Source organism: Acipenser ruthenus, chromosome 32 (assembly GCF_902713425.1).
Source record: "Acipenser ruthenus chromosome 32, fAciRut3.2 maternal haplotype, whole genome shotgun sequence".
Taxonomy (NCBI): Eukaryota; Metazoa; Chordata; class Actinopteri; order Acipenseriformes; family Acipenseridae; genus Acipenser; species Acipenser ruthenus.
Window position 1 is genome coordinate 8,761,371 of NC_081220.1, and position 26,410 is coordinate 8,787,780.

General features: G+C 41.7%; 3 protein-coding genes, 1 long non-coding RNA gene and 1 other non-coding gene across 5 annotated transcripts in view; 3 read left to right on the forward strand and 2 right to left on the reverse strand.

The window, feature by feature from the left end:
- LOC131702963 (zinc finger protein 135-like) overlaps positions 1 to 26,410 on the forward strand; it is a 145,234-nt gene that overhangs the window by 85,596 nt on the left and 33,228 nt on the right. The gene's annotated exons all lie outside the window — the stretch shown is intronic.
- On the reverse strand, positions 7,063 to 11,406 carry LOC131703036 (uncharacterized). Its single transcript, XR_009309654.1, has 2 exons — positions 10,607 to 11,406; positions 7,063 to 9,202 (listed from the first exon to the last, which is right to left on the reverse strand). It is a non-coding gene; the product is annotated as an uncharacterized LOC131703036 (long non-coding RNA).
- LOC131703563 (small nucleolar RNA U3) lies at positions 13,664 to 13,869 on the forward strand. Its single transcript, XR_009310004.1, has one exon. It is a non-coding gene; the product is annotated as a small nucleolar RNA U3 (small nucleolar RNA).
- LOC131703110 (uncharacterized) lies at positions 16,469 to 22,905 on the reverse strand. The gene is made up of 4 exons (XM_059005975.1): positions 22,591 to 22,905; positions 20,947 to 20,993; positions 19,614 to 20,027; positions 16,469 to 16,881 (listed from the first exon to the last, which is right to left on the reverse strand). Exons 1-4 carry the CDS (start codon positions 22,871 to 22,873, stop codon positions 16,516 to 16,518), a joined length of 1,110 nt encoding a protein of 369 aa, XP_058861958.1. The 5' UTR covers positions 22,874 to 22,905; the 3' UTR covers positions 16,469 to 16,515.
- Positions 17,659 to 18,564, forward strand: LOC131702992 (histone H1-like). The gene has a single exon (XM_059005868.1). The coding sequence runs from the start codon at positions 17,898 to 17,900 to the stop codon at positions 18,513 to 18,515; it is 618 nt and encodes a 205-aa protein (XP_058861851.1). The 5' UTR covers positions 17,659 to 17,897; the 3' UTR covers positions 18,516 to 18,564.

Consider the following 26,410-nt stretch of genomic DNA (forward strand, 5'->3'; position numbering starts at 1 on the left):
TAAAATTATATATACAATTCATTTCTACATATTAATGTACCATAATAAAATAAAATACTCACAACAGTAAGCTGTTCCAAAGAAAAAGAAAAACAAAAACAGTGGTTATTGGATAGTTCACTTTATATTCATGTTTGAGTTCCATTTACTGGAATGTTTTCTGTTCCTCTGAGAATATCAGTTGATTTTGATAGCTGTTACAGGCTTAATGAAAGCACCAAGGGGCACATTTCAAAGTGTTTCCTCCAGTCTGTCCACAACTATGAAACCACTCCATGGTAGAATATGTTGTAATACTGAAGTGTTTCTCAATGTCTTCAATCAATTGACCTTCAGTCTACAATCCATGCGGTTCACCCAAACCAGGAGCCAGCTCCAGAGAGACACACACTTACTTATGTAGTATCTTTTGGACAGGGCATCCTTCTTCACTACCATGGACTGTGTCAGGACCACTTCAGAATCCACTTCAGGAGACAGAAAGCACGTGAAGATCATTAAACAAACAGTAGGTTGCATCCCTTCTATTTAAACACAGACCATGTTGAGGAACTCTCCAAATTTGGATTAGGATTTCAATGTACATTAAAGAAGATTGCTGAACAGTAAGGAGCTTCAGATTTCATTTTGTTAGAGTGTGTGTTACAATGTTTTCACCTGAGTTCAGGAGCTGCTCTTCAGTTCTAGTTGCCTGTCTTAGATATATGTACATAATGTAGGCTGGATCAGTCAAAGTGTCTTTATAGAAGAGCCAGTGACTGGATCACGCTTCCTTCTGCTTTCAATTCACTGCTATGCACTAGATGGTGATGGCACTTACTAACAGAAAGATATTTCAGTCTGCATTACATATGAAAAGAATCACACAGACTTATGCACAAAACAACTGTGGTGAACTATGAAAGGCGCTATATAAAATAAACATTCATTGATAAAAAGGTAAGGGAACAGGACAACCTTTTAGTCAAGTTATTATATCTCAGTTGGGCGATCCTTCTTACTGACATTTAAGGTGATCAATTAATACAATACGTCTTATTAAAGGTGCTGCATCAACACATTTAAATGCACATGTTAAATGCAAACAGGTGAAATATTTTCAAAGTGTATATCCCTCAAGCTTTGTGATTTCCTCTTCCGCATCAGTGTAACAGACAGACAGACAGACAGACAGACAGACAGACAGACAGAAACACACTCAACAGAAGAAGCTATAGGCCATCTGTACTCACTGTCAGCTCTTTTCTCCATCATATTGTCTCCTATCAGGTAAAACAGAAATAGGTTTATACAGTTAGACGTACATTAGGAAACAGATCTGGGTACTTTGTGTTAGTGCCAGTAGAGAAACAGCAGCTAAATGTGCTCAGATTCACTGGGGTTTGGTCTTAAGTCTATCATCTGTAATTCACAATGTGTTCCTCTTGAAGGTTTAACGTTGTACCCACACACTACCCAAACGTGCTTTTCAAAGGACTCACCCAACTCCCGCTCTCCTTTGAGTCCATCACTGTCCAGTTCAGCATCACTGTCACCTGAATCCTCTGCCTCTGGAACAGGGAGAAGAGAGCTTCTTGAAGCAGTGAAGGATTCCCTCGACTGCAGTGCACAGCTTCATAGGACACTCAACACAGGGAGGCAGAGAGTTCCCCATTACATTGCAATGCAGAGCTGTGAGGTTTAACCAGGAGATTTCTGGATATACAGTAGCCCTTGATGTTATGCATGATTAGCGATGATTAGTCAGGTTGAGTTTCTAAACAAATTGTGTGGTCTGTGCAGGACTGTGCTTTTTTGTCATTGCTTAACTTAAATCCTGCAAATAAGAAACTTTCTTTCTTTCTTTCTTTCTTTCTTTCTTTCTTTCTTTCTGTTTGTTTCTCTTTCTTTCTTTCTTTCTTTCTTTCTTTCTTTCTTTCTTTTTGTTTCTCTTTCTTTCTTTCTTTCTTTCTCTCTTTCTTTCTCTCTTTCTTTCTCTCTTTCTTTCTTTCTTTCTTTCTTTCTTTCTTTCTTTCCTTACCCAGCGCTCTCTTGTTCTCCAGTGCTCCTTCCTGCTCCTCTGAGTCTTCCAAAGTGTTGCTGAGATCTGTAAACACAGGCTGTGGTTACATTTTTAATGAGAGCAGTCCTGTGTTGTATCCAGTGCTATGAAAGGAATGACAGCATGGAATGGAGAATGCAAACGGACCGATTAGGAAAACTGGGATTTTTTAAAATTTTATTAAGATTTTTGTATCTGTATTGAAAACATGTAATTATGGTCATAAAATTCTGCACTTTTGTTAATAACTGCAACAGTGTAGAATAGTTGAATTAATATTATATAAATAAACCACTTTAAAGTGCCACATATTATATAAGGCAAGGAATTGTAATAAATCAACTTGCAGTAAACAGTTTGCATTTTTAATATCTCTTAAATAAATTATTATATTAAATCTGCTGTATAAAAAGTGGTTTAAATATTAGCACAATAAATGAAAGAGCAGGTCTATATGTTTCAAGGATCTGTATATTTGGTGAAAAAGGTAAATCAAACTGAATGAACATTTTAAAATCTCAGTGTATTTTATTCACACCCTGCAATGGTTTATTGAAGAGATGAGCAGGAGGCAAGATAGATTCGAAGGGAAATTTCAAATGGAAACCTTGATTTGTTTTTTTCCCCCCCAATATATTTAAATATTTACTGTTTATGACTGTTTCATTTCTAATAAGTTCTTATAAATGATAAGAAAAGATGAGTTTATTAGGCTATTCACGTGGATAAGCCACAGCTGCATTTTACAGTACCAGGGAATCCTTCTGGTCTGAAGCAGCCTCTTAATAAGGGGTCCCCATGGTGGGAGGTGGTTGATGCAACACATGGGAGTTTTTAAGTTCTTTAAATGCTGTGTCTTATTCTAGTGGAGTACAGGCTCATCAAATCAATCCCCAAGACAAGTAGACAAACCTCTGTGTTGAGAATATAGGATTGAGTTCTGGAAGAATGGATCTTACCCAGTTCTCTCTTGCTGGCCTGGTAATCATCATCTCCCAGCTCTTCAGAGTCCTCAAGGAGGCTCCTTGCATCTGCACACAGAGGAAATGGAGGGGGTGGAATCATTATTTTAAATGGCAATGTACAAATTAAGAACAAAGAAGGATATTCTTATGGTAAGTTGATTATTCAATGATGCAGCATTGAGGAAAAGCCTGCCTTCTCCACTATGTTATCTCATGGAAGACTGTCTGCTATCTCCCTACCCTTCTGTTATTCTGATGAAAGTCAGTCAATGACATCTCTTCCCCCATTTATTTTAGGTTGAAGGCAATCAATGCAATCCCTCCCTCCCTCCCCATGTTACTCAGGAGAAAGGCAGTCTTACCAGCCCCTGACAGAAGACATGCTGTCAGGACCGAGAGGAGAATGGCTCTTGTAGTCCAGGCTTTCATCTTGACAAGGTGCTGATGCTGCTTTTCCACTCTTCAGCTGCTCTGGTCCCTCCACCCTGCTCTGTTTTATACCCTCTCCCAGGCAAATGCACTCCTTCACCACTAAACCCTCATCAAGGACCCTTTCTTTCTCTACACTGTGATACTGTTTGATGCCCTCCTCTTCCAAATTTCCATACTTCACTTGAAAACTATTTCCTCTATACCCTATGATCCAAATCTATTGACACAGTGTCAGTTATCTCCATTGTTCTCTTAACACAGAGCAGGATCAGTGCTGGGATCAGCAGGTGCAGACAGGGGGCTCCATATACAGTATTAAAGGCAATAGAATGATTAGTTATCAGTCATGCAAAATGAAGCATTCTCTGGAATTTCATATCTACAGTACAGTACTGCAGTACTACGGTGTGGAGTGCATGTTTCTTATTGAAACATTTCACAATTGTATTACCAAGTCTCTTTTTAGAAGGAAAAAAGTAGGACTGAAATACACAGTGGGTGTGAGAGAAAGACCTTGGTGTTGTGATAGACTCATTTCTACCAGCAACAGGGATGCAATCATAAAGGTGAAGACTAATCCCGGGGCTTAAAGGAACGAGCTGTGAAGAGGGTACTGAATTTGTTTAGCTTGAACACAGAACAATTAGGCGGACTTGACTGAAGTCTTTAAAAACTTGAAAGGTGTTGACAAAGTTAACCCAAACTAATACCTCAAGCATAGCACTGACACCAGGGTCAGAGGGCACTGTTGGAAATTAAGTGTGGATAGCCATAGGACAGAGGGTAGGAGACACCTTCTCACAGAGTGTGGTGAGGGGATGGAATGGGTTACCAAGTCATGTTGTTAGGGCTGGGATCCTTTAAGACCCGACTTAACAGGTTTGAGATCAATCAGCTGCTGCACTGATGGGCCGAATGTCCTCCCTGGTTCTGTGTTCTGAATTCTGGATCTCCAGTGTGCTGGCATTGATTGGTAACTCCTCTCCAGAGTCAGTTGTTTTCCTTGTACACTCAACCAACCCTAAATATGCTGAGAGAACAGTTGAGGGAACTAAATCAATTCAGTCTGGAACAAAAAAAAGACTAGAGGAGACTAAAAGCTTTTAAAAAGTTGGAGTTAACTGTAGTCACTCTTTCAAGCACAGCAGAGAGACCAGGACTAGAGTACACAGTTATAAACTGAGTGGAGACAGACTTAGGACAGAGGTTAGGAGACACATCTTCTCACAGTAAGTTACTTAACCTCCTTGTGCTCCGTCCTTCGGATGAGATGTAAAACCGAGATCCTATTGGAAGTGACTCTGCAGCAGAAATTGTTGGTGTATAGTTCATTCCCTAGTCTGTGTAGTTGCTTTGGATAACAGCGTCTGCTAATTGACACATTTATTACACCCAGAGTCAAAAAGTGCTCGGGTTGACGTGCTCCTCCGACTGGGCAACATCCCTTGCAGTGGAGTTAACAGACAATCAACAGACAAGGGAACTGAATCTATTTAGCCTGGAACAAAGAAGGATTAGAGGAGACACTTCTCACAGAGTTGGGAGTGTTTGAAATGGGTCACTAGAATGGTGCTGCTGCAGAGTCATCAGGATGTCTTTAAAAGCCAACTAGATGAAAGCCAGGATCAGTCAGCTACTAGAAAAGTATTGATGCATTAAATTCCCTGATTTTGTTCATAACATTTCTTATATTATTAAAGCAATGCCCTATTGTAAGTGACTGCATATAATGCACAGTTCACAGCCTACCTCTGTAAAGCACTGTGAGATGGTGGTCCACTATGAAAGGTGCTATATAAAAATAAAGATATTATTATTATATTATTACAAGCTAAAAAGATTATTATTATTTATTTCTTAGCAGACACCCTTATCCGTCTTACAACATTTGGAATTCAAAGAGAAAGAATAAATATGGTGTTTAACTTGTAATGCAATATATGAACATGTGAGCCTCCACACCTTGCAGTACACTCAAATGCAGGTGCATAAGCATCTATATGAAAACAAAGGAGTAACTGCATCTGCACAGAAAACAGCACAGACTCAAGTATAAGCGCATGCGTCAATTCCTAGTGAGTATACGGTACTAAAACAAAACCTGATCTCATTGCTAAACATTACTACAGTACTAGCTTCAATAGTTCCTTTAAACAAACCTCTCCCAATTCCAATAATATGACATTATTAGTACATAAATAGGTTACTTTTTAAATAACCAACCATTAAGAACACAATGAACAATGTTTGATAGTTTTAATGAGCTCGTTGCTAACAGTTACTAGACTAAACAAGCAGCACTTCAAATGAAGCGTGACCACTGCTCCCACTGAACACCTGATTGTGCATTTCAAAGGAACTTTGATGGATATCACATCACTGATGTATGTGCTGAAATATGGAAATATAAAAAGCAAATGTGTCACCAGTAGTTCAATTGCTTTTTGAGTAATGGCTTCTTTCTTGCCACCCATCCATACAGGCCAGCTTTGTGTAGGGACTGGCTTATTGTTGATGTGTGAATGCTGACTCCCACCTTAGACACAGAACTTTGCAGATCTCTCAAGGTCATTGGTGGCTTTAGTGACATCCCGAACCAGATTCCTGCTTGTCCAGCTGCTCAGTTTGGGAGGGCGACCTGATCTGGGTAGTGTCTGGGTGGTATGATGCATCTTCCACTTCTTAATGATGGCCTTCACTGTGCTGAGAGGGATAATCAGAGCCTTTGAAATGTTCTTGAACCCTTCTCTGTGCCTCTCTACCACTTTATCCCTGACTTGTTTCGAAAGCTCCTTGGTCTTCATGGTTGCTTTGTTGGTTCACTATGTGAGTTGCAGCTTGAAAGTCTTTATATGCCTGAATGTAATTATCTACAAGTTAAACCACTTTGAGTACATACAGGCTAAAACTATTTCACTAATTTTGTGACCTTTAACTTAATCAATGTGGAGTAGTTTGTGTAGATTCTACATGTAAAGTCTAATTTGAAAGCGTCATGCAGTACGCTCAGCTGCCAACAAAATGTGAAAACTTTGCAGGGGGGTGAATACTTCTGCAAACCACTGGAATTGCTTAATAAAAATGTCTTGTGCAAAATGCTTTTTCGGGTTCCCATTCGCTCAGTTTATTTTACTTGAGAAAACCCGGCTTTCATCAGACGTCATGCAAATGAAGGGGAAAGGTGGGGATTGCTATATAAATTAGTCATGTGTAAAGATCTTGTGTTGTTTTCAGAGATGGCTCATGAAAATGTTGTTTCCATGCACAGAGAACTGGTACACGAGAGAATCTAAGCTGATGTAATAAAGCTGTGATTTCTAAATTCCTTGTGCCTGTTTGTTTAATAGAGTCCCCCAGAGAGAGATGGGAGTATTCAACACATCAGGAGCAGAAATCACCTTGTTAAGAAGCAATGGTATGCAGCCCATTAAAGTGCTAAAAGGTCTCTGGCGCACCCTGCTGGAAACAGTATTGATTTTCCACTTCAAGCTGCCCGCATGATAACTGTGGTATACTGTGCTGCGTCTTGAGGTACCACAGATTCACCATGGTATCAGGGAAGATTCCACACAACACACTGAAAGAGGCTGAGCAATGCAGGAGGAAAAAAAGAGAAACTTGCACTCATAATAACAATCTATTTAATATAATACTAATGTGATGTAACACAATCAGAATGCTCAACAACATGATGAACACAGATTTTGGTGAGTTTTTGATCTGAACAGATTGTGATTAGGGGTGACCCTATTTATCAAGCAAGTTTATTCTTTTGTTTTCAGTTAATATTTCTGTATTTAGTCGAATGCACTCCTGTTGTTTAGGTGTCCCCAAGTGTCTGCATTTCTGAGAATGTTCTCAAGTCCTGTAAGAGCCTGCAACTGACTTAACTTCTTCACACTAAGTGCAGGGATAGGATTACACATATGTGTGAATGATATGGTGTCTTGTGTGGTTTCCGAACGGACTGAATCTCTTCCCACAAACAGCACAGTGATAACGTTTCTCTCCTGTGTGAACGCGCTGGTGTCTTTTAAGCAGTGATATATGATTGAAACTCTTCCCACAATCAGCCCAGGAACACGGAGTCCCTCCTGAGGGATTTCCCTTGTGAGTTTCAGAAACATCTAATTGACAGGAACTCTTCCCACCTTTAATAGAATGAGGTAAGGTCTTCAAGTTGCCCTGGGATTCAGAATTGTTAAAACACACAGAATGTGCCGTCTCTGTACTCTCCACAGTAAGTGGGTGTCTGTCTTGTAAAGAAGGAATTGTAACTGAGTGAGTTCTCAATGTCTTCACATTTTCTTCTTGGGGTGTTGTTTCTCTGTGTTTCTTGCACTGTGGTTTGCCTCTAGAAGCGTTTTTGCACTGGGGTGATAGAGTGGAGTCGTGTTCTCCTTCATCTACTTTAGAAGCTAAAGAAAGAAAGAGAAGAGAGACAAAGGTTATTGTACAGCATTCTTCCACATGCACTGTTCTGAAAACAAGCGAATGAGCAGTACAGTGATTGGTTGCTTGAGCTGAGGTGGATTCATTCACCAGTTAGTGTCCCGCAAGTTTCAGTCACAGCAAAAATGATGTCAACATGTCAGCCAAGTGGAAAATGAAAAACAACATGCTTTTTTTTAATGTTTAAAATGGATTACTTTAAATCAAGCCAACAGAGCATCATGAAAAATCCTATTTAGTACCTGCATTTTGATAGTACTGCAATGTATCTAATATTTAATTTGTTTTTTGATAATTAATAATTAATATAGAAATTATCTGTTGAGCTGGTCTGCTGTACAGAACACCTCCACACACATACTTACTGTACTGTGACAATAATAACACAGCAATGCTTACTGTGAGACACACAAAAGTGAAATGTGGCATTGCGAGCAAACATTACAATCCTCTGGATAGTTGCAGTGAGATGAGCGTTTAAAAATGATATTGTATTTGCATAAAGTGTAAGAAATAAAATAAGACTCATGTTGTTGATCCTGCTGCATACATTCTCCACAGAAATTCTCTACTGAAATGTTTCTTCTGGTGATGCTGAGGAACCCAACTGGATTTGGCATCACCCAGTGATGGGACATGTGATCCCTGCAGCTCTGTAAAGCTGTGGGAGCAGAACTGCAAACAGCCTACCAGGAATGAGGAAAGGCAAATATCTAACACAGGGGTGTCCATCCAGGCACAGGAGTAGCACTTTATATAACTGAACCTGTTCAATGTGGAGTGGAATGGCCTCCAGGAGCGTGATTGGACACCGCTGATCTCACAGCATTCTAAAGAGGCGTGGCAGCGGCTGCACATCTAGCAGGTGCCTCAGAAGCAAGCACAGTGATGTCCTTGTTGACATAGTGGTTGGGCAGCTCCCCTTGGTTAAAATATGAATCTCAAGCACCCTGCTGGTGTTCAGTACCAGGTTCTCCAGGATGAACAGGCAGCTCAATGCTGCTTGTTTTGTAGGATTACCTCTAAATCCCAGTTCACATTCAGATGGAGAGTCATCACACAGGTTGGATCCCAGCTTGTTGTTCTCCTCAAGTGTACAGACATGATTTTCATGAGGAAGTTCCTCTGCGATGGGGACACATTCCTGCTCTATGAATTCCTCTTTAATAGGAACACATTCCTGTTGAGGGACCTCTTCATCTTTAACACATGCTAGCTCTGTAACCTGCATTAAACTTGCACAGCACTCCTGCTTCTATCTTTGGCCCTTCCTGTGCTTCAGATTCAGGGATAGCGTGGCTCTCTTTGGGATCTGTGGGAAACAAAACTGTATACAATTAGATCTCTTACTTACCAGCTAGGTTTGTTAGTTGCTTTGATCAGGGATTTAAAGCTACTGTTCCTCAGTTATTTCGTATAGGGTTGAGCCGGTATAATAGTTTGGTGGTTTAGGTACATGATGGCATTGATACCATTCCTGTTATTCTACATTGCAATTATCGGTTAACGCTGTGTTTGTGTTCCTATGAACAAAGTGAAGGAAAAGGCATTTTCATATGAACATCTTTTTATTCTACGTCCTGTACAAAACAAGTCTCAGTGCTGCTAGGCTTTCTCACCTCCTGTAGCCTCACACTGGAGCATTGCATCCACTTCTACCTCCCTGTCAATCACCATCATGACCACCATTCTGCCTTTGCATTGTTCTAATGCAAACATCCATTTCTCTACTGCAAACATGCTTAGAAACCAAGCCAGGAGACTTGCAGTCTTAGCAAAGTGTCTGAGGAATGCCTTTTTGTTACCTGATACTGTATTGTGAGAACGGTTTTGAAGGAAACGGTCAACGCAGAATACAAGTTTCAATGTGTCAAATACAATGAGCAGACAAGGGACTGCAGCAGGATAGCCTGCTTATTCTCAAAGCAGTTTCATTTAAACACGTGATTTACACAACTCAAACTTTTTAAAGTGCAGCAATATGTTTTTTGTACAAACTCCACCTGTGTAATAATCATTAGCAACAACACTGGAAGCTTACTTGTGCAACGTCACGTGAACTGTAGATATAAATCCAATAACATCCCTTGTAGTATTAAAATACATTTGTAATGGTGTGGCTCTCCCTATTGTATGTATCCCGTGCAAACTCATCTCTGCTCTTAAATAATAACCTGTATTAGTAAATGTTTATAAGCAATATGAGCGACCGTTTCCTAATTCCGTTTACCATCAGCTGAACAAAGTACTTTATTTAGAGACTCAATCTAGAGACTCAATAAAATGATACAATTCAGTTGACACCTTACTGTGTTGTATTTACTTCCTCCAACTTCAACCCTTAATTGAACTTGTGGAACCACTCGGGTCCAAAATCTTACAGCGGATTGGTGCAGGCAGGGTGCTGCTGCCGCCCCTTTATTCACACAGTGAGGTCTGGAAAGATCGTGTAAATGTGTGTGTGTGGAACAAGAAGTTAACAGGACGAAAGCAAAAGAACGAGCAGCGAATGAGCCGCGACTGTATCAAAGACAAACTCAACAGCACTGGAGCGGAATACAATGAAACCATTTATCTAAAAATAGATTCGCAGTCAAACAGTTCAATCAAACACTGAAACCCGATGTGCTGCTGCCTGTATGTTGATATTAGATCACAAAGGTAGTTTAAGGTGTTTGATTGACCAAGCAATACCACACAATAAAATCAATCTTACCTTGAAATATTAAAGGTTGTTTAGTGTCTGCATCTGCAGCGTTTATACACCCTCGCACTGCTTTCAGCTCGCTCTCTGATATTTCCAATCTCAGCTTCAGACTTTCATTCTCTTTCTCCTTTTTGTTCCATTTCCACTCTGAATTCAGTGAATTTGCTGCCGACAGCTTTAGTAATCGCGCACAAGACGGTGTGTAGAGCCGCTTTCACTGCGTGCTCGATGGTAGAGGCGAGCTCGTCTTGAGAGCGACACGGACACGCTGACGCGTCCATCTTCACTGGTTTGAGTTTCACACTGGTCTAGCGGAATCCTCTTTTCAATCAGAAACACCGCCTGCGGTTTTTATTTATTAATATTTATTTTGTACTGTAGCCTTCCCATTCAAATATATTCATCACTTCTTCTGTTGTGATAAAGAAAGAACACAAACAACATGCTTTGCAAGGAGTAACTTTACTTTGGTCTTTCAGAATCGCGCAGAGCTCTGCTGGAGCTTCAACGCGTTTGTTTCTCAGTAAATCATCTCATTGAAAAGCTCGACTTGTCTGTAGCTGCGACTGACGCGCTCCGCTCTGTGTGTGAAATTCAACACAGAAAAGGGATGCTTTCCTTTTCACGGAACTCTGTGCAGGTGATAAACAAACACAAAAATCACAAAATATTAAAAACATTTCATCCCAGCATAAATACTTTAAACAGCAGGAGACAGCGTGTTGTAAAATCATCACTGACTGCAACCACCTCTCCACACATGAACAAAACAAACCTCTCTATTTCCTGTACTGAAATGAAAGCGTCACCAGCAGAAGGCGGGTCTGGTTGGAACAATCGCGTATTATTGGCTGTAGAAACACCCTATCCCCAGCATGTGAGTCTGATTGGCTGTAGAAACACTCTATCCCCAGCATGTGAGTCTGATTGGCTGTAGAAACATTCTATCCCAGCATGTGAGCCTGATTGGCTGTAGAAACACTCTATCCCCAGCATGTGAGCCTGATTGGCTGGCCTCCCTGTCGGAGGCGGTTATGAAACTGGATGCCAGAGTTCGCCATGTTGGCTCTTTCAGCGCTGTGTTCAATGCGATGCATTCAGGCGCGTTAAGTAAGTGAGCCGCTCAGAAAGCACACGGAGCTGAATTTAAATGACTTAACGCTCTGCTACAGGAGAGCGCTGAGCGACTTTTAAAAATGGAGAATAATAATGATTTGCTTGTTTGTGTTTGTGAGGTGATGGTTGATGAAATGGCCCCGTGTGAAGTTACTGTCCCCTGCTGGACCTCGCTGAGTTCGGCGCTCTGTTTGGACTGAACCTCATATCTGGCTGTGTTTAATACCGACAATACCGACGTTAATAATGAACATTATGAATAATATTAATACTACAAGCCTAATAATAATACATTAATAACTATAAAACAGCTCTACATTTAAAAATAAAAATGAAATTAAATGATACAAATTTGAAAACAACCATTTTTACATTATTGTCTACATGCATCATCTCAAATAATTACAATGTCATTTATCAGACCCTTTGGCGTTGTCTTTTGAAGAATTAAACCTGCCAGATCGAACGCAGGCTAACATTCAATCAATCAATCAATTAATCATATATATTTTCTATAGCGCCCCATATGCGCTTCACAAAATCTGTTTGAAAACAAGAAAATATGTAATTGTAAGCCTGGTCGAACAAAATAAGTCTTCAGTGTAATTTTAAACAAAGAGCGCTTTCCACGATTTAAGATGCTTTAGAGAGACAGCATATTGGAATTGGCAGCCGAAACTGGGGGATAAAACTGCCTGTGATCAAAGTGGGCAGAAAAGTTGCATACTTTGCATAACGTATTTGGGAGAAAAGAAAACGGATCATCTCTGATTTGTAACGTTTCCATGGTTCGGCCCGGCCACTGCCGTGTGACTGGTTAAAACGATGAGTTCAGTTTTTTTTTTTTTTCTGCTGCTTGGTAATTCAGTCATGAGGCAGCTGTAGCAGAGTGGCGCAGCGGAAGCGTGCTGGGCCCATAACCCAGAGGTCGATGGATCGAAACCATCCTCTGCTAGCGTGTTTTTCTTCTGTTAGCAAAGTAGATATTCTAAAATATTATCTGAAGGCAATTAATTAATATTACATTTCGCAATCAAGGATGATATGATGCGCAAGGATACTTGTCTTTCATTAGAGCTGAAATAAATTATTGCGCTTTGAGATTATATGTTACTAGCGAATTGTTTAAAAATGTACTTAACTAGAGTACAACTGTTCTAAAAAAGAATGTTATCTCAAAAATAGTGGCTTGTCAAGCCGCAATAACTCAGTTGGGAGAGCGTTGCTAAAAAAAATATATAAAAAAATCTCCCTTTGTGCTTCTCGGAAGGCATACGATGGAGGGCGCACTGCAGTTTTTCAGTCTGGGGAATATTACAAATTAGGAGACTGTGCTTTAAAATACACATGTAGGGCGGGCGTCTCTGTTACAAAGAATTGTCGCACTTTGTATTGATCTCCATAATGCATGGGACTAAATACGCAGACACATTAAAACTATTTGGAAAATGCGGGCATCGATCCCGCTACTTCTCGCATGCTAAGCGAGCGCTCTACCATTTGAGCTAATTCCCCTTAAATTGTGTGAGCGATTCTCATAGGCTACATCGCAGCTTGATATGAGCAATTCAGATTGTCTTTTTGGCAATGTAGTCTTCCAATTGCAAATTCAAAAAAAAAAAATTAAATAGCAAATATTTCGACAACAGGTATGTTTTCAATTTCTTCAAAAAGAAGTCTCAGCTCGTTTATTCAGTCTCTTTAAAATCCACCTCTGTGTCCCGATGCAGCAGCGCTGTGTGCTGTGGCTCGAGCTTGTTTGACGAGGCAGACAATGCAAAAATGCCAAAACTTGCTTTTGTATCACATGACAAACTTAAGGTATGCTTTAACGGCTTGGCTGTCTCAAGTTAGTTTGTATTGTTAATGGAACACCTCGTTGTTGCCCAGTCAGTGTATCATATGAAGTAGAGCTTGCCAGTTGGTGCCGACGGTCTGCCAATAAAAGTTAAGACTATATTTGCAAGGATCATTTCTAGAGTGAAACATGTTTTGAAGGGATTGGTCTCGGTATCCACCAGGAGGAGTGGCAGTGTTTTCTTCTCAGCACCGAGCTGACAATGAGTGTTGTTATCGGGAACCTACTCGCTGCAAGGAATGACCACTTCAATCTTCAGTCGGGGGTTGTTGAAGGAAGGGGACACATTTTGAGTGCGTCTCTCATACTGGTAGAAACGCAGAAAAAAAGAAACCATCAAGCCTACAATTGTTCAGTTGTTTAAATCAATAAGCAAATTTCAAATTGATCAATGCTAATGTTAAAACAATTTAAGAACACTTAATAGGCCTTCACTGATATAAAAAATATAGTAATGTGATTAGCACTACGGAGGACTAAATGAGCTTAAATAAAAACTTTAATTTGAAAATAACCTGTGCTTATCCCCACTTACAAGGAAGAGTGGCATCCGTTTCTTTATTAATGAACCAAAGATAAAGACGTTACAAATGAGAGAAGAGTGCCATCTAGTGGAGAAAGAAAAGGCACAATGGCAATAGACACGTTCTGCAGTATAGCCTATGGGAGTTCTGTTACAGGCGAATCTCTCCATCTCCATATTGATCCAGGTCCATTTCGTTGTTCGAGGTGATCTTGGTGCAAACAGAACGAAGATCACGTGTCGTGTCATTGAGATCTCTCTATCTCACTTAAACAGACGGCTGCGTTTCTCAAGATGCTCCAGCAAGCGCTGCTGCTTGCAAATGGAGAGCATGTAAACAAACTGGACAACTAAAATTATCAAGCAGTTATTTTCTTATTTTTTTTAAATCAAGGTTTATAAATACACAGATAGTTGGGCGGTGTATTTCACTGGGTTAATAAAAAACAAACATGATATATGAATGTAAACACTGAAATTCAAACTGGCCTCGGTTCTACCCTCGATTTAAAACAATGCACAACCAAACCTTTGAATTGCAAAGTACAACAGAATGCATGCCAGTGGAGGCAGCGATATACATGAAATAAATGAGATACCAACAAAAGCAGATTGTTCAATAATTAAGAACGCTTATTATAACTCAAATGTAATGTTTCTTGTAATATTCGCAGTTTTGTCGAAACAATCCATATTCAATTTTTCCCGCCGAAGTTAAACAGATTCGAATCGATTTTTACAAGAAAATCGAAATTCATAAAACCCGATAAACATTTAAGTTTATGAAACTAAAACTAAATGCATTCCCAAATAAATACGTAAGTCTCCTTACCTTAAACATTTCCATTTTAAAATGTGCAGAGAACTGAAATGAGAATTGTACTCTTTTTGCGGTATTTGGGTGGCTCTCAGAAGAGCCTTTGTGTTGTAAAGACGGAGCAGGGACGGTCTTGGTTTACTTGGAGCTGGTGTACTTGGTGACGGCCTTGGTGCCCTCAGACACGGCGTGCTTGGCCAGCTCTCCGGGCAGCAGGAGGCGCACGGCTGTCTGGATCTCCCGGGAAGTGATGGTGGAGCGCTTGTTGTAGTGAGCCAGGCGGCACGACTCGCCGGCGATGCGCTCGAAAATGTCGTTGACGAACGAGTTCATGATGCCCATCGCCTTGGAAGAGATGCCGGTGTCGGGGTGGACCTGCTTCAGCACTTTGTACACGTAGATCGCGTAGCTCTCCTTCCTGGTCTTTCTGCGCTTCTTCCCTCCCTTAGGCTGGGTCTTGGCAACAGCCTTCTTGGAGCCTTTCTTCGGCGCGGGTGCAGCTTTCGGTTCTGGCATTTTCCTTCTCTGATGCTTTTTGAAAGATGAATGAGTAACCAGCCCCCAGAGCCCCAGTATTTATACAGCCTGTATGCAAATTATTACCAAACAACCCTTTAGAGTGAGAATGTTGACCTGTTAACCTAGCAACGCTCCCGAGTGACGGAATACTTCGATGTGATTGGTTGTTTACTGGATACGCAACAGAGGGGGTGGTAACTTTGCCGCGAGCTGAGATCTTTTTTTTTTCTCTCTCGAGTTCAGGTTTGAATTCGGCGCCTTTTTTCTTGATCGGTTAGTTTAGGTCTTTTGTTTTTCATTTATTAAATACATGAAGAACTCAGTATACAGCAATACTGAAATCCACACCCGATGCGTCTTAAATATAGAAATATAATTAATCAAACCCACGCCACTTTCTGTGCTCATTAAACACGTTAAATGTAGAAACACACGATCAATGCTGATGCTCTTTGATTTCTTCCTCATCCCAGAGTCTCGATTGTTTCACAGCAGCTTGAATGGCGAAACTTCAACTCAAATTCAGAAAAGACGACATCGTGGAGCTCAAAGCTGAATCAGGATCTGCTGCTTTTAATTTATTATACTGATTACAAAATGTACTGAAAATAAAATTAGATAAGACTTTTTTTTTTTTTTTTTAAGTGTTTTTATTTCTTATCTGACTTTAATTCTGCACGGAATCGGATAAAACCGAGCTCGTATTTTCTCATTATTACTGAAAATGTTCACTTTTTAAAATACAATTCCATTCAATTAATTGATTTTATTGATTTATTAACTGAAATGCTTATTTTAATTTTATTTTTTTCTGGATTTGTGTAAAGAGTTAAAAATCCAACACTTAAGTTTAAGCCTAAAATACTCTCGTTACACAGCGTGAAATAGGTGTAAATAGCCATTTTAAAACAAAGACAACACTGGGGAGATAACAGTATAAAACATTTTGAAAAATGTGATTTTATTCTTTTGAAGATTTTAGTGGTGTATTAAATTTAGCTTGTTTCAGAATTGAAAACTCTTTAAATGAAAAGGTGGGCGGCTCTTAAAAGAGCCTTTGTGTTCGTGTCCTTGTGTCCAGATCTTTAACCCCCGAATCCGTACAGAGTGCGACCCTGGCGCTTCAGAGCGTACACCACATCCATAGCGGTGACGGTCTTTCTCTTGGCGTGCTCAGTGTAGGTGACGGCATCCCGGATCACATTCTCCAGGAACACCTTCAGCACCCCGCGAGTCTCTTCATAGATTAGCCCGGAAATTCGCTTCACTCCTCCGCGGCGAGCCAGGCGGCGGATAGCGGGCTTGGTGATGCCCTGGATGTTATCACGGAGCACTTTGCGATGCCGCTTGGCGCCTCCTTTGCCGAGTCCTTTACCACCTTTACCTCTTCCAGACATGCTGTAGATCCGTATTATGAAAATAATACAATACTTGAAACGAGGGCTGAGGCTCTAATACATACACGCAGACCGGACCTGATTGAAAAAGAAGCCAGCAAAGAAGAGCGCGGAAACATTAGACCCGCCCACCACTGAGCCGTGTCTGTGAGCGCGTGTTAACCACCAAACTGCTGACTCGCATTACATGTATTCAAGTGTTGCTGATTCATTAACAACGCGAATGTGAATGAATTTATGGAAATGTCCTTTAACCTGATTCCAAATAAGTTTTTACACATTGTTTTCCAACATAATGGTTATGTATTTCTGCAGGCAAACACACAGTGGAAAAATAACCTGTTTTCCTCACCAGGAGGCAGAGGTGGCATTGCCTATGAAATACACTACTAATGAAATATTTAATCTACTCAGAGAATGCTGTGCTGATGCCAGGGTACTTACATTGTTGCAACAAGTGTGGGTCAGGGGTGAAGAGAAATACAATTCAACAAAGTAATTCTCCCAATCGATTACAAGGGGATGATCCGGCAGAACGTGATGCAGTGTATTAACTGCACCGCACATAAAGGTGATTAAATGTCCAGTTTTACAAACTTCACGCTTCAAACTTAAGTTGTGTTTGCCTAGCTTTCTCGTTTGTGAAACCAATCATACAGTTACTTTAAATAATACAATTGTCATCTTATATTCAAAAAAATCTAGCGAAGTACAGAGCGAGCAGTTTGGTTTCGCTGGAGGATAGTGCAGTTTTGGTCACCTCAATTAAAAATGCAGTAAAGGTCCTGGTTAAAGAATACGTTATATTGTAAACACAACCCTTCTGTTTTGATACCCCCGGTTGTTTGTGTACATTTGTTCCAATTTCACTGTCAAATTGTATATTTTGTGCAGCGTGAAAACACAAGACAGGACGTTTTCATAATGAATCTGTTGCCTGCGGGTCAGTTGAGTCTACACGGTTCTCATCGTGTGGATAAGTTCCGCTCTCCGCCTTTCTGCTCGCATTCTGTGACTCGCAGAACAGTTCAGCATTACGTGTGAGTTTTCTCCGTGTTGAAATATTAGAAATGGCAGAAACTGCTCCAGCACCAGCCGCTCCTGCTCCGGCTAAAGCTCCCAAGAAGAAAAGCGCAGCAAAGCCCAAGAAATCGGGTCCCAGCGTGTCGGAGCTCATCGTCAAGGCTGTGTCTGCCTCCAAGGAGCGCAGCGGGCTGTCTGTGGCGGCGCTCAAGAAGATCCTGCAGGCCGGCGGCTACGATGTGGAGAAGAACAACTCCCTCGTCAATAGAGCCCTCAAGAGCCTGGTGACCAAGGAGACCCTGCTACAGACCAAGGGCACCGGCGCCTCGGGCTCCTTCAAGCTCAACAAAAAAGCAGCTGAAGCCAAGGAGAAGGCGGCCAAGAAGAAGGCAGCTCCAAAGAAACCAGCGGCAAAGAAAGCGGTTGTCAAGAAAACAACGAAAAATGTTTCGGCAAAGAAAGCAGCGACACCCAAGAAGACTCCTACAAAAGCGAAGAAACCGAAAGCTGTAAAGAAAGCGCCCAAGAGCCCGAAGAAAGCGGCTGCCAAGCCTAAAAAGGTCGTGAAGAAGAGCCCGAAGAAAGCAAAGGCAGCGCCCAAACCTAAAAAGGTGACCAAGGCAGCTAAACCCGCAGCGAAGAAGGCGCCTCCTAAAAAGAAGTGATCAGTTAAAGCGACCATGCGACAGTGAACCCAAAGGCTCTTTTCAGAGCCAACACATCTTTCTAAAAGAGCAGATTGTCCTTGTAAACACAGGGCGATGTGTGGAATGTGCTGCCGTGGAACGTGTTCCGCTTTCTCGGTGGAACAGCCCGCTCTCCTCGGCGAGCAGTCCAAGACGGTGAAACATGGAGCCGCCCCGCAGGTACAGCTGTGGACAAAGGTGTTGCATTATCTCGAATTCTATGATTGAAACACCTTTAAAATAATTAATAACCTCATTTAGATCTTTTATTTGACATGTAATCAAATAAACTACGAAATGATGTCGTAAAAGTCTATCAAAAGCCATAATGCAGTTGTACAGTATTTCGTGTTAGATTTGGAAACGTCACATTGTTCAATACTTTTATTTTTATTATTATTTCTTAGCAGACGCCCTTAACCAGGGCGACTTACAATTAAAATCTATCACATTGTACACATTATACATTAGATCAATGACAGCTGTATCTGCAATAAACAGACTCGATTTACGATGGTCTGTACTGTACAGCGAGATTGTTTTTATGTATTTGACTCAATTTTATTAATGTTGCTATTTTACATATGATATAAATACTGGTTTGAACTTGTCGACTGAAAAAACATCACCAAGCACTAGCCCCATCATCCCCACATCGCTGTCAGCCAAGATGCTAGAACAGAAACAGAACAAACTGATTCTGAGAAAAGACTCGAAGCTGTTCCTGTTACACACCGAACAAGCTGAGCGAGTCCGAGCCGGTTCACCTCCCGAAATTCCGCCGATAATAAACGAGGCATTTTTTTATATCTGATATCAGATTTTTATTTTGGCCTAAAATGTAGCCTCTCTTTCCATCTATAGATTTGATGGTTTAAAAGAAACACAACGTTGGGAAGGAAAAGCGCTCATAATATAATGTTAACATGTTCCAATTGCGAAACTTACACATATAACGCTTACCGTGTAAACTACAGCTGTTTATTTAAAATTGGAATATAACACTTTCAGAGAAGTGGGTGGCTCTTAGAAGAGCCTTTGAGTTTCGCTGTATTTTAAGGGTTTTGCAGTTTAAGCGCGTTCTCCTCGGATTCGGCGGGCCAGCTGGATGTCTTTGGGCATGATGGTGACTCTCTTGGCGTGAATGGCACACAGGTTGGTGTCCTCAAAGAGCCCGACCAGGTAAGCCTCGCTAGCCTCCTGCAGCGCCATCACAGCGGAGCTCTGGAAGCGCAGGTCGGTCTTGAAATCCTGAGCGATTTCTCGGACGAGCCGCTGGAAGGGCAGTTTGCGGATCAACAACTCGGTGGATTTCTGATAGCGGCGGATTTCCCTCAGAGCCACAGTGCCAGGTCTGTAACGGTGAGGTTTCTTCACGCCGCCGGTAGCGGGGGCGCTCTTTCGAGCAGCCTTGGTAGCAAGCTGTTTCCTGGGCGCCTTTCCACCGGTGGACTTACGCGCAGTCTGCTTAGTTCTTGCCATTTTCAAACTCTACTACACAGTATTAAAAAAAAACTGTAAATGGCACAAGCAGCCGATACCAGAGACTATATAGGAACTGAGCTACTCTGATAGGCTATGAGATCTGAAGGGCGGGTCGCTGTTCCTCATTGGCTATATTCCAGATTCTCAATGATTGATTGGAACATTTGAATTCTGCGCGCGCGCATTCTGTTAAGCAGTTATTGTTTCGGAGCTGTTGGCGCCTTTTTTTTAAATAAATACAGTATAGTCACTCAGGACAACATTGCTTATCCCCAGTATAAGAAATGCATTCCATTCACATTAAGCAGTCTGGGTTCAAAATTGTAACGGAGAAACGCTCAACAATAGGCAAGCAATACTTATTTATGGCGAGAGAAAATACATAAACCAAGCATGTACCCTTAACACTAAAGAAAATAGACCAATTCAAAAACTATAATCAGACTGAGAACAAACAAACAAAAAACAAAACACGGAAAATACATATCCCCGCAATAAAACACAAACGCGGGAGGGGGTGGATTTCCAACTGGAAGCATGTTTCAAGGTAGCTCGATCGAAAACAAAGTAAAGCAGTCAATTGATATTGTATCAGATTGTCTGTTTGTAAAGAACGTGGCATTAATGTGGGAGCGTGAGCTACACGCGCTGAGGCGAGGCGTGGGTTTGATATCGCTCCAAACAGACATGGCAGCGCCGCACTGCCACACACAAATACAAACTAACTATTTATTGCTTCAATTCTCACCAGTCGGTATTTTTCAGACAATAAAAATAAACCGATTCGATGCGCTTTTATAGAAAAGTGGGTGGCTCTTAAAAGAGCCTTTGGGGGTTTATAAGATGTAAAAGCGGCGTCCGAGTGATTTATTTCTTGGCTGGCTTCTCGGTTTTCTTGGGCAGCAGCACGGCCTGGATGTTGGGCAGCACTCCGCCCTGAGCGATGGTGACGCCTCCCATCAGCTTGTTGAGCTCCTCGTCGTTGCGGACAGCGAGCTGCAGGTGACGCGGGATGATTCTGGTTTTCTTGTTGTCCCGGGCGGCGTTCCCGGCCAGCTCCAGGATTTCAGCAGTCAGGTACTCGAGCACAGCGGCCAGATAGACCGGAGCTCCAGCGCCCACACGCTGGGCATAGTTTCCCTTCCGCAGTAGCCTGTGAACACGACCGACTGGGAACTTCAGTCCTGCCCTGGAGGAGCGAGTCTTTGCTTTAGCACGGGCTTTACCGCCAGTCTTTCCTCTACCAGACATCTTCACTGTAGATCAGAATATCACAACAATAAATGCGCGGCCGCTCTCCTGCTATTATACACACCGGCTCATTCGTGATTGGACAGAACGGTGCAATACTAGTTAGAATGTTAAAAGACGTCATAGTGGAGGAGGGCGTGCAGAATCTTATTGCATGCCTCGGATTGGTTGTATCATTCCCTGCCCGCTGTTTCTGGTTTGGCGCTGTTCTGCTGCGGTTTGTCTTGTTTCCTCTTGGCGCGCATTTTTAAATTGGAAGACAGCTGTAACAAAATGTAACCGTTTAGAAGTGTTTAAAACCACACAGCCCTACAGTCGTGTTCGAGTTGTTATAATTCCTAGGTTTTAGTTTACAGTTTAGAGTTCTGGGCACTTCAGTTAACTAGAAAGTCGATATTGTTGACTGTCCAGTTTGTTTACATTGTGTAAAGGTAGTTATATCTGCAATGATACCAATTTAAATGATATGTTCCAATAATTTATTTACATTATAAAACAGTTTGATTAAAACATTCCCTCCCAAAGTACGAAATATCGCTGTAGATTTTTAGATCACCGTGCCTGTTTTAACTCGAGTATCCTCGGGATGAGGTTCAGTAACACAGGCTCAGATTTTTGCCCACATGAAAACATTCATAGACATCCTATCTATGGTTTCATTGAGATTATACAATGGCACGGAATAATACAAAATGAATATTTACACGTTGTCTGCAGGATTGGAACCTGCGCGGTGAGACCCCAATGGATTCCCAGTCCATCGTCTTACCCACTCGGCCTCGACCCCCGCTGTATAATCCCGCGCATCTGAGCAGCGCATTCCCCCGGTGACAGGCAGCCTCCTGTTAGGAGAGCTGGAAGGGGTTTCCAGTGAACACACCGCTAGTTCTGCGGTATCAGCAGTTTGTTAATATTAAAGTGAAGCAGCGGTGTTTTTGCTTAAGACTGTTCAAGTTTAGAACAATACCTCTTTCCCTAGTTTACATCAACATACTACCTTAATTAAATTAGCTCGTTAATACATTATCCGTACTTTATTAATGCAGACTTTCTTTAAACAAAATAACTCCCAAAACGCATATTATACATACACACGTCATTGGAATTCAGAGTTTACGCAGATACATATATAAACAACATACATAAATATATAACTAACACCCTAACCCAAAGAGCATCTCCTGAGGTTGTAGAAAGTGAATGATTAGTAAACGGATTTAAACTCGTGCTTGATATTGTGGGTGGCTCTGAAAAGAGCCTTTGTGTTCAAATGCAGCCGATGAATATCCTTAACCTCCGAATCCGTACAGAGTGCGACCCTGGCGCTTCAGAGCGTACACCACATCCATAGCGGTGACGGTCTTTCTCTTGGCGTGCTCAGTGTAGGTGACGGCATCCCGGATCACATTCTCCAGGAAAACCTTCAATACCCCGCGGGTCTCTTCATAGATCAGCCCGGAAATTCGCTTCACTCCTCCGCGGCGAGCCAGGCGGCGGATAGCGGGCTTGGTGATGCCCTGGATGTTATCACGGAGCACTTTGCGATGCCGCTTGGCGCCTCCTTTGCCGAGTCCTTTACCACCTTTGCCTCTTCCAGACATGCTGTAGATCCGTATTATAAAAATAACACAATACTTGAAACAAGGGCTGAGGTTGTATTACATACACGCAGACCGGACCTGATTGAAAAAGAAGCCAGCAAAGAAGAGCGCGGAAACATTAGACCCGCCCACCACTGAGCCGTGTCTGTGAGCGCGTGTTAACCACCAAACTGCTGACTCGCATTCCCTGCACAGTGTTGCTGATTAAAGAACATTTCAATAAATGCATCTACATTCGCGTTGTTAACCTGATTCCAAATAAGTTGTTTCACATTGTTTTCTTAGATAATGGTTATGCATTTCCCTGCGTATTGCAGTTGTACATCTGCATTTCTGCAGAGGCAAACACATGTTTACACACACACACACACTCATGGGTTTCTTTTACACCGGTGTTGTTGGAGTCGATACGCTGTAAGTATTATTATTATTATTATTATTATTATTATTATTATTTATTTCTTAGCAGACGCCCTTATCCAGGGCGACTTACAGTCATAAACAAAATACAGTCACTCTAATAAGCACATGTACTGCCCTAAGTCACGAGTAAATCCTTTACCAGCTTTAGAAAAACGAAACTGTGCGATCACATCTGTCCATGCAGAATGTTTATGCTGTTCTATGTTGTTAAAGTAAATAAATGCTGTTGTATACAAGAGTATACAAACAACACGAAACTAGTATCACGTGACACACTTGCAGAAATTCAATGATAACACCGTCTAACAATTTATTTATTTATTTTGGTTCCTGGGTAGTAAGTGTTATTTCCTAATTGCTTATGCCCCAGTATAGAAAATGGCTATTATTCCCCACAAACTTTGCTTTTGTGACCAGGACAGTGATATTTTGAAATTGACCTATTTTCCAGAACATTCCAGATAGATTCAGTGCTGAGTAAACTTGGAGTAACTTCTAGAACTTTCTAGAACTTTCCAGTAATATAAATAGTAGTATAAATACAGGGGCCTTAAGCCCACCAGTTCAGTTTAGTTCCAGCTGCCTAAGTGGATACATATCTGCATTTTTTTGAGATGGCATCAAGGTCATAGGAGACTTCAAAATGGTGGCATTCCTGATGGGTCTCCAAGGTGGTTTTACCAAGTTTCCCTGCTATCTTTGCCTTTGGGACAGCAGGGACACCAAGACGCACTACTACAGGCGGGACTGGCCACAGCGGACCGAGTTCTCTGTGGGGAGGAACAATGTCAAGTGGGAGCCACTGGTGGACCCTCGGAAGGTGCTGATGCCACCACTGCACATCAAATTGGGCCTTATGAAACAATTTGTCAGAGCTCTAGATAAGGAGTCGGCAGCCTTCAAATACCTTCAAGACTTCTTCCCTAAGCTGTCTGAGGCAAAGGTCAAAGCCGGTGTCTTCGTCGGACCACAGATAAAGAAGATCCTGGAGTGCAATGAATTCCCCAAGAAGCTCACTAGTAAGGAGAAAGCGGCTTGGAACAGCTTTGTCGCAGTGGTTCGGGGCTTCCTGGGCAATCACAAGGCCGAAAACTATGTGGAGCTGGTTGAGACTCTGGTGAAGAACTACGGCACAATGGGCTGTAGGATGTCCCTCAAAGTCCATATCCTTGATGCTCATCTTGATAAATTCAAGGAGAACATGGGAGCGTACTCGGAGGAGCAAGGCGAGTGCTTCCACCAGGATATACTGGACTTTGAACGCCGCTACCAAGGACAGTATAACGAGAACATGATGGGTGACTACATTTGGGGGCTGATTCGTGAAAGTGATTTACAGTATAATCGTAAATCTCGAAAAACTTTCCTCCTGTGTGAGGCGCGAATCTCAGCGTCTCAGTGATGAGGTCTTCCACGTCGCTGGCCTTCACAGGCCTGTCCTTCCCATAAACTGCTTCTACAAAACAAAAGAGCTGGAGACAGAGATTAATAACCCTGAAAATAAGAGTCTAAACGGACAAAAATATCACCCCAAAAGCTTGCTTCAAGATCATTCAAATTAAACTGTACAATGCTCCTTTGCAGCAGCTATTTCATTTATGTTAATGAATATTAATGTTAATTATGTTAGGAGGCTGTGAGGTCCAGTGGTTAAAGAAAAGGACTTGTAACCATGAGGTCCCCGGTTCAAATCCCACCTCAGCCACTGACTCATTGTGTGACCCTGAGCAAGTCATTTCACCTCCTTGTGCTCCGTCTTTCGGGTGAGACGTAGTTGTAAGTGACTCTGCAGCTGGTGCATAGGTCACACACCCTAGTCTCTGTAAGTCGCCTTGGATAAAGGTGTCTGCTAAATAAACAAAATAAATAAATGCTAACAATTGAATGAAAAAAAGACTTCCCTCGATATAAATTTTCATGAAGTAAATTAAACATAATCTAACTGGATGAGCCTTAAAATTACAATATTGCTGAACTAGATGATCTGAAAAGATGAACACAAAACATTTTTTTTTTTTTTTGGAATTGCCAATTATTTGATCTGTTTTCTCCCCAATTTAGAATGGCTAATTATTCTGAAGCCCCTGTGTGACAGAGAGGCAAAGACGAGCGCTCGCCTCCTCCGAAACGTCCTCCGACAGGCTTCCTGTCACTCTGCATCTCCACAGTGAAGTGAACCACACCTGTCGCCTCGGAGGAGACACAGTTCCGGTTACAACACAGCTGGCTCGCCAGCCACCACAGAAGAGACAAGGATTACCGATCTGATTGAAACCCTCCTCACCCAACCCTGGGAACTCCCAGCCATAGCTAGTGATGGCACAGACTGGATTGGAAGCTGCCATCTCCAGGCTACAGGGCTCATCCTGCACTTCCAGTCAGTGCCTTGGCTGGATCCACCACAATATGTGACATGGGAAGCAATAGAAAGGGAGTCCACCAGGATCATTCTATTCCTACTTGTTATTTATAAAACCTGCTGTTTTCTCCCCATGTTCTAAGTGTATCTGTGCTCCTCTTCTGAGCGTACAAACAATTCCTCTAACTCCCTTACAGCGCTGCATGGACGATTTCATTATCCCACAATCAACAGCTCCATTAGAAATCTGCCTTGCTCTTAGAAGGGTTAAAATCTCAGACTGTTTCTCCGTCTCAGACTCCAGTTTCATCAGAACATTCCTCTGAAAGATTATCCAAGATAATGTTACTTTAATTTTTTTTAAATTCCTGCGACATCTTTTTTTTCTGGAACTTTTAGGCATTTTAAAATGACTAGCAATACTAGTGTTAACATATATAAAAAAAAAACAGTTTAATTTTTTCATGACTCTCTATATCAGCGTATATTTCTATAAATATATAATCAGCATCATGAAGATCTGTGTATTAAACAAGGTTCTTATCCCATGATGACCCCCGTACCCGCACTAGGTGTAAAGCGATGACATCACTCTCATTAGGAGCGCTGTTCTGTCACCCCAGGAGTGTCGTCCTTGCTCAAGGTTGACAGGCAGCTAAACTCCCTCCTCCTTCTTCACCACACAAGACGTTTGGACTTTCAGCCCATTGATTTGCCGTGTGGTGGGAGTGAAACTACAACAGAGAAGAAAACAC